At 47.1% G+C, this 7,906-nt stretch overlaps 1 protein-coding gene and 1 pseudogene across 4 annotated transcripts; one reads left to right on the top strand and one right to left on the bottom strand.

Annotated features, from left to right (window-relative positions):
* Nucleotides 1-1,135: 1,135 nt before the first annotated feature.
* On the top strand, nucleotides 1,136-3,027 carry LOC109769253 (uncharacterized; annotated as a pseudogene).
* Nucleotides 3,028-3,685: 658 nt separating this feature from the next.
* LOC109769254 (uncharacterized) lies at nucleotides 3,686-7,261 on the bottom strand. Of its 4 annotated transcripts, none has more exons than XM_020328005.4 (11): nucleotides 7,047-7,261; nucleotides 6,880-6,969; nucleotides 6,698-6,778; nucleotides 6,538-6,603; nucleotides 6,323-6,441; nucleotides 6,051-6,208; nucleotides 5,224-5,515; nucleotides 4,966-5,121; nucleotides 4,599-4,893; nucleotides 4,459-4,526; nucleotides 3,686-4,034 (listed from the first exon to the last, which is right to left on the bottom strand). In XM_020328005.4, the coding sequence occupies exons 6-10, from the start codon at nucleotides 6,186-6,188 to the stop codon at nucleotides 4,487-4,489; spliced, it is 921 nt and encodes a 306-aa protein (XP_020183594.1). In that variant the 5' UTR covers nucleotides 6,189-6,208; nucleotides 6,323-6,441; nucleotides 6,538-6,603; nucleotides 6,698-6,778; nucleotides 6,880-6,969; nucleotides 7,047-7,261; the 3' UTR covers nucleotides 3,686-4,034; nucleotides 4,459-4,486. The 4 variants fall into 4 exon arrangements, with proteins under 4 accessions (XP_020183594.1, XP_020183592.1, XP_020183593.1 ...); XM_020328003.4 differs by having other exon boundaries at nucleotides 6,323-6,450; XM_020328004.4 differs by having other exon boundaries at nucleotides 6,538-6,612.
* Nucleotides 7,262-7,906: the final 645 nt, after the last annotated feature.

Raw genomic sequence — 7,906 nt, forward strand, 5'->3', positions numbered from 1 at the left:
GGAAAGAGGGGATCTGCAGATTGCGAGTCGAAGACGACAATGCGGTAGACAAATGAGTGGTCGTGGGCTTTTGCGTGGGATAAGGCAGGTCGTGGAGCGGCGCGTGGGGCCGAGCGAGGGGACGCGTGTCGATCGCTGGAGGAGGCTTGCGTTTTGTTCTTTTCATCCGGCTTAAAACAACGGAAAAACTAACGCCCACACGTGTGGGCGTTTGCACATCGCCCACACGCCTCCATCATCACTCATTTTGCCTCGTATGAACGGATGACATCAGCAAAAATCTTTTTGATTTTTGGCTTAAAAATATTTTATCTCCTAATTAAAAATCAAATTAAAAATCCGTTTTCACCATTAAATCCGTCTCGACGAGATCTTCAAAACTAGATCTCATGTTGATATGTTTCGACGAAATTTTTTTTGCCCAAAAGTTGCCATAATGTTTACACTGTAGTTGTCATAGTGCTTAAACTAAAGTTGCCATGTGGCAATTTTAGTTTGTAGAGCATGTCAATTTTAATTTTTTGATGATGACAATTCCAGTACTTTGACCATAAAAATATTTTTTTATGAACCATGACAATTTTAAGTGCATGTATGATGGCAATTTTGTTTATGGTGCATGGCAAGTCTAGTTTCTTAATTCTCCGTTTTATAATATGTCAAAATTTACTTTTCAATGTAGAAGAAAATAGTTGAAACATATCATGGCAACTTCAGTGTAAACATCATGACAATTCATGTGCAATAGACATGGCAACTTTTAATAAAAATAAAATTCATCGAAATATATTGATATGACATCTAGTTTCGAAGATCTCGTCGCGGGGGATTTAATGGTGAAAACAGATATTCAATCGGATTTTTCATTTAAGAGATAAAACATTTTGTAAACTGAAAATCAAAAAAGATTTCCACATGAATGCATGCGGTGATATGGCATAGTCTGTGTGTTATAGGACGTGTGGACGGATTTGACTCCCAGCACACGATATGGGCGTTAGCGTTGTCCTAAAGAACCTTGCTATGTGTACGACGAGTTTTCTGCCCAACACTGTATGATTAGAGATAATTATAAATAATTCAGTTTGTGGGCCATAGCATCTACAGATGATTTGCTTTTTGGTCATACCGTTCGGACGAGAAAAGCATCGTATGCAAAGCAGTTTCATGTCATAAAACAAACGTTTTCCCTCTATTTAATCGCAACCGCGGCCGTGAGTCGGCAACATCTACTGGCTACTCGATTCGTCACGCGGGTGGAGGTAGCTCACTCATGGCCAGGGCCAGGACCGCGATGGGTCGATGCCTTCGCCGCCGCCGGCCGCAGGCGTCCTGCCGCGACGACCGGATCAGCGCCCTCCCCGACGATCTCCTTCTTTCGGTCCTGCGCCGCCTCGACATCCGGACGGCGCTCGGCACCGCCGCCCTCTCCAGGCGCTGGGCCCGCCTCAACCGTGAGCTCCCTGTCCTCAGCTTCAGCGTCGACGGCATGCTCCCGCCGCGCTACCACCTATGGGTCCAGCTCTGCCGCAACATTGGGGGAGCTATTTTTTTCCAGTACGAAAGGCACGCAATGACACGGGAGCTCATGCCCAACATCACAAGGTACGAGCACCGCGCCATGCGCGCCATGACCAGGTCCGTCGAGAGCTTCTTGGGCACCGTCGCTCGCCGGAGGAGGGTCAGCAGGCTCAGGGTGGAGTTCTTCGTCACCCACAACACCGGCTGCCTGAACCAGCTCATCGCGGAGGCCGTCGACGCTTGGGGGGTGGACGACCTCGAAGCTGTTGCCAAGCCAATCTACAATCAACCAGGAGCAGTCCACAGCTTTGGGGGCCATGGCCTGTGCAAGGAGCACGGCGCGGCACGCCTGCAAAGCCTCAAGCTTGGAGGCTGCGTGCTCCCGCCGCTGCACGAGTACGGCGCGCTCACCATGCTCGTCCTGCAGGACATACCGGATTCGGCGCCCGAGGCGACCTACGAGGGCGTCTTCACCTCGTGCCTGCAGCTGCAGGTCCTGCACCTCATCTCCTGCAGGTGCAGCGGGAGCAGGGGCGTTGTCGTGGACGCCCCCATGTCGAAGATCAGGGAGCTCGTTGTGGACAGGTGCAGGTTCAGACGGATGCGCCTGAGGGCTCTTCCTAGCCTCGAGAGCCTTGCCTCCGAGGGGATCATAGTGCACTTGGAGGAGTCCACCTCGTTTCCCCGCCTCGGGAAATATAACCTCACCTTGTGCCTCGGGATGACACTGCAAAGGTTTCGCCAAGCTCTATCGCAGCACCTGAAGATAGAGCCTGAAACGTTCCTTCGACGCATGCCGGGCATCAGGCTCACTGGGCCTGACAGATGGATCGTGCCGTCGAGCCCCCCATCGCCGCCATTGTTGCCGAACCTGAGGAGGCTGCTGGTCGCCGACGTGCCTTCATCCTGGGATGTCTCGTGGCCCCGTCTCCTCCTCGAGGCGGCGCCTTCCCTGGAGACCCTCCACATCCACATCGCAGCTTGCCTAGAAGAGAAGCCCGGTGATGAGATACCCTGGCGACCCACCATGCTCCGGCACCATCACCTGGAGGAGTTTGTGATGGTTGGTTATGAGGGAACAAAGAGGCAGGCCTAGTTCGTCAAGTTTCTCATGGGAGCGTGCACGGTGTTGCGCAATGTCACAATGTTCAGGAACGGGCATGCTGGGAACAAGGGGCACTGGGACTGGGAGTTGGTGACACATCAACATTTGTGAACCGACGAGGAGAAGGACGACGCACTGAAGCACATCATGGATGGGGTTTCTCCCTGAGCTGCCCAAGTTCGACTAGTTTTAGGCTGAGTTTTCTCATGTTTGTGCCTTCCCTGAAACCGTCTAGTAATGCACATGCTTCTTTGTAATCTATATTTAATTCGATGGAATTTGTAATCTCTTCACCTTGCTACCCCTGCTACAACCATCTACAGTACGCAGACCATTTTGGTTCTATATGCTGATTTGGGACCTTGAGGGCCCTCATATATTCAACTAAATGAACTAAAGTTTCAGAATCAACATCACTTTTGAACTTTTAGTTCCTTTGATTGAAGTAAGGAGTGCATTCCAAATTTGCATCCCTAAGACAAACAAGATTAAGACTCTGGGATCCACAAGACAAGCAACTAGTACGAAATTAAACCCAAACCAAAAGAGCTAGTAGGTATTAATGACAAGAACTTTGCAGTTCCACAAATTTGTCATTTCACATTTCCTACTGTTTCACCTAAAAAAAGGTCAGATAATTCCACACAGAAACAATTGTAGCGACTTCCAAACTAGAAAGAAGAGGCTGATGCACCTGCCCGGCGGTGTGTGGGTTCAGCTCGATCAACTGGGATAGGAGTTTTTTCTCTATCTTGCTCCATGGTGTTCAAGCAGTGCGTCCAGAAAGCTGTGATTCATGGGAGGGAGCAGCTTCAATAGCTTTGGCAGTCAAAACTCTTGGTCTTGGAGCATCAGTGTCATCAGTTCACCCAAGATCAGCAGGAATTCAAGGATTTCAATCACAGTCATACAATTTAATTTGCAAGTGTTAATCTGATATTTTTCTTCAGTACGAAACACAAACTTGAAATGTACACAACTATGCATCAGACACATTTCAGTCACACTAAACAACTTTTCACAGTAGAGCACGGCAAATAAACAATGATGATAACGATATTAAGCTTACCAGATGCACACAAGGCAAACAAAACTAAAATATAGCCAGCTCGCACAAAAAGAAGTCTCGACTAGCATTTACCCTCCAGCAATTTGTACCAAATACTAAAGGTGCTTTGTAAGCAGGTACATATTTAACAAGCACCAACAATCACCACATAGTATATATATCCCGTAGTATCTCTTCTATGAACACATTTTCCTGAAGAAAGATCCTCTGCTGTTGCGGATACTGCTAGAATTATCTACAATAGGAGGGGGGGGGGGGGGGGGGGGGGGGGGGGAGACTCCTGTGATGATGGTTTGTTTAGGGTTCTCATTCCTCCAATGACAGCTCCTGCGCTCCAGCCTGCGTGTACAAGGATAATCATGTTAAAACAGAGGGTAATGTCAAATAAGCTACCAGCATACTGACGGAAGATCACACGCTGAAGCCATCATCAGAGTTCAGAGTGCAAGAGACGGCCAACTTCTTTTAAGGTATACAAGCAGATTAGCAGAACGGTGATCGGCACGAATGGGTAGTTACTTCATTGTTTACAGCCTTTACAATTTCAGTAATACGTTTAATGTGACATGCAGCGCACTTGTACTACAGCTAGTGAAATGAATGCTCGACCACAGTAAATTGTAGAAGGTAATTTTTCCACGGTTAAAATTCCTATTACATAAGCCACATAAGCTCTCACAGTTAAACTACTGCAGTGTAGAATGAAACATGTCCCTAGTACATCCCAATGAAGGCGTGGAGGCACATTCACTGATTCACATACCTCTTCCAGAGCAGGTTGCAGAATTTGCTCAATCCGAATCCGACTCCGACGAAACAGACAGAGATGCCCTGAAACAGCAGGGCAAAGAATCATCAATGCTTCCCTAAAACCTTTCACAGGGAAATTATTTTCACACATACCCGCCAGATCGGGTCCGTGTTTTCAACATTCTTGCTTCCTTCTCAAGTTGCTGCTCATGCTGTTCTTCAAGAGCATCAATTTCAGACTCAAGGTTATCGAATGCGGTACTAATATCCTCTCCATTGTACTCCCTCCGTTCGGAATTACTTGTCTCGGAAATGGATGTATGTAGAACTAAAATACGTCTAGATACATCCATTTCCGCGACAAGTAATTCCGAACGAAGGGGGTATATAATTGGTTGACCCTTAACACTTATCTTCTTCACATGATTCATCGCCAATTCCTTGAGATCTGCACAACAAAAATGAACTATGAAACAGAAGGAATAAAAACAAATGCATTTCTACAAAACAAATGGAATACCCCTTATTTTGGGTGTCGGAAGTTTGTTTTGAGCAATGGCCATTTGGACCCTTTCCATTCGGTAGACCATCTCCTTTCGGCTGACAGATAGCTCTCGAATCTTTTCAATCTGCTTCAGAACCTTGCATGTCTCCTGATAATAGTTCTTAGGGTCCACTGAATAGGAACACAATCAAATTACTGTACCGCAAGATGTGCAACTGTGCACAAAAGCATATGCATTGTAAAGGCATATATGTCAGGCCTATATAATATTACCTTTTTCTTTGGGATTGAATCCCACAAAATCATAGGTTAGGCGACTTTCATGAATCATTCCCTTCAGCTTCTCCTTCTGCTTCTGGTATTCCTTCTTCGCATCCTTTCTCCTGTCATCTAGCTCTGTCCGGGCCTTTTTGACCCACAAGGTATCAAGGAAATGAGGTTCGTCAATCTCAGCAGGTGTGGTGGAATCATGGACAGATATAACATAGGAGAACTTCAACATGTTCTTGAGCAGGGTATCTGCACGCCCCCACTCCAGAAACAACTCGCTACCGACATCTTTGAGCTGCAAACAAACAATGCATAATAGCGTAAATATAAGGCCAGTAAACTACCCGAAAGAGCAGAAAAAACAAAATATGCTGCTGTACCATAAAAAATCTCCTGATATATGTAGATGAAATACCATTTACTACTGAGACTAAAAGATCCCCCCCCCCCCCCCCCCCCCAAATATAGTGCATAATGAAGGCGTTCCTAAATTAACTGGATGAAATCCCGACTTTGTCAACGGTAGCAATGAAAGACTCACAGTGCTTCCAAATTTCAGCTAGATAACACAAATTCTTTACTGGGAGATATTAATCTCGTTCATTCGAATTTCAGCCATAAATAGGTTACTGAAGGTCAGAATTGTCACTGTTACACACCACAATCACCTGATTTGAAGAGACACCTAGCTAGATAACATCTATTGACCAACTATATAGATAAGGTGTACTAACACCTACAAAAGTAGATCAGTATCAATCGATCCACCAAGTTTCCAGAACACAATTGTTGTAGAAATTGGTATAATTTTTTACAAACTTAAAGATTACCTTCTTGTAGTTGGAATTGATGGTCACATCCAGAAGATCCATTTCTTTGTATAGTCGGTCCATGTCAACATCGTCATCAGACATGCAACCCATCTCAGATAACCTCTTCTTGTAGTCAGCACCGAGTACTCTGCACATTCTCCTGAATCTCTCCAGAGCTGGGATCAAGGGATCAATCAAGTAAGATACGGAGGAGAGTGTGTGTGTGTGTGTGTGTGTGTGTGTGAGAGAGAGAGAGAGAGAGGAGATGCAGGAGGGGTTCGGGTTGTTACCAAGCTTTCTCCCTTGAGCCTGAAGATCACGAAGAAGAGAATCCGCATTGGAGGTGGTGCGTTGGCTCCCATTCCCCGCTGCATTATCGTCAGAATCCTCCTCCTCAAGCACCTCCAATCTGCCAGTACTGAACGAATACACATTAAGAACAACATGATTTGGGATAAACAAAATCACTAATCAGGTACGCGAAATCACTAGGAGCACGAAGTACCTGCGGACGACAGGAACCGTGTCTGACGAGTTCGGCGCTGTGTTCTTGCCCGCCCTCACCTCCACACTGCCAGTACTGAACGAATACACATCAAGAACAGCATGATTCGGGTAAACAAAGCACAAATCGGCTACGCCGAATCACTAAGAGTGCGAAGTACCTGCGATTGGACTCCTAATCCACGACTGTAGCCTTGTGTGACGAGTTCGGCGCTGCCATCTTGCCCGCCCCCACGTCCACACTGCCGGTACGGAACGAATACACCTCAAGATTCAAGAACAGCATGATTCGGATAAACAAAGCATAAATCGCCTACGCCAAATCACTACGAGCGCGAAGTACCTGCGATGGGACCCCTGCTCGATGACTGGAGCCTTGTCTGACGAGTTCGGGGCTGTCGACTTCCCCGCCCCCGCGTCCACATTGCGAGAACTAGAACGAATGTACAGCATGATTCAGGTAAAGAGAGCACAAATCGCCTAAGCCAAATCACCAGGAGCGCGATGTACCTGCGAGTGTGACGGGACTCCTCCTGCTCCACGACTGGACCCGTATCCGACGACTTCGAGGCTGGCTTCTTCGCCGGCCCCAATGATGGGAGTCGAGGCGACCAGATGAGCTAGGAGAGCCGACGACTGGAAGGGAGGTTACGGCGGCGAGGGGCGGCGAGGGGCTTGCCAACTGGACAGGTGGAGAAGAAACGAGGGGAGGGCAATTGGGGAAGGAAAGGGGGAGAGTTTTCTGTGTGAGCGAACCAGTCCAAGTGCCGGTCTAACCCAGGTGCGAGGTGGGTTTGTGCTCTCTGACATGTGGGTCAGATCCGAAGATGGCCCACATGTCAGCGTCTCAAATTTACTTGACTAAGTCTCAGAATATGTATTTCTGTTCCGAGTACAACTGTCTCCAAACGGAACTCTTACCAACTTGCCTTCCTTACTTTCTTGCACAGTAAGTTGATCGGTAAGGTCCTGCGAAAGAAAAAGTTAAGGCCTAGTTTGGCAGCACTGTCTTTTTAAAACTGTGGTAATCCAAAACCTCAGTTTCTCAACACGAGGGCAATGAATACCTCGGTTTGTTTAAACCATGGTTTTTCTCTGTTTTGCCGAAACCACCTGTCCGTTTGGCAAATGTTGTTTTCTCGTAATTTTTGGCTGACTGCAACTAACTCAGCTATACTTAAGGAGCAGATCAACATGTAAAAGCAGCCGTCCAATGCATGCAGCCATGCCATGCAAGCCAAGTCCTCTCGCACTCTTCTAGATGCTAGCGTGACTCAATAGATGCATGCTAGATCACTGATCGAACGGAGGAATCACTGGCAACAACCGCCAGAAGAACATGGACTCGAGAGACCAATGGGACACAAATT

The sequence above is a fragment of the Aegilops tauschii genome, chromosome 7 (genome assembly GCF_002575655.3).
Source record: "Aegilops tauschii subsp. strangulata cultivar AL8/78 chromosome 7, Aet v6.0, whole genome shotgun sequence".
In the NCBI taxonomy this organism is placed as follows: domain Eukaryota; kingdom Viridiplantae; phylum Streptophyta; class Magnoliopsida; order Poales; family Poaceae; genus Aegilops; species Aegilops tauschii.

Coding starts and splice junctions, on each gene's coding strand:
- LOC109769254 (XM_020328005.4), bottom strand. CDS start 6,188: ATGTGCAGAGTACTCGGTGCTGACTACAAGAAGAGGTTATCTGAGATG. Junction 5,122..5,223: donor ATTCAATCCCAAAGAAAAAG/GTAATATTATAT, acceptor GTTCCTATTCAG/TGGACCCTAAGAACTATTAT. Junction 4,894..4,965: donor TCCGACACCCAAAATAAGGG/GTATTCCATTTG, acceptor TTTGTTGTGCAG/ATCTCAAGGAATTGGCGATG.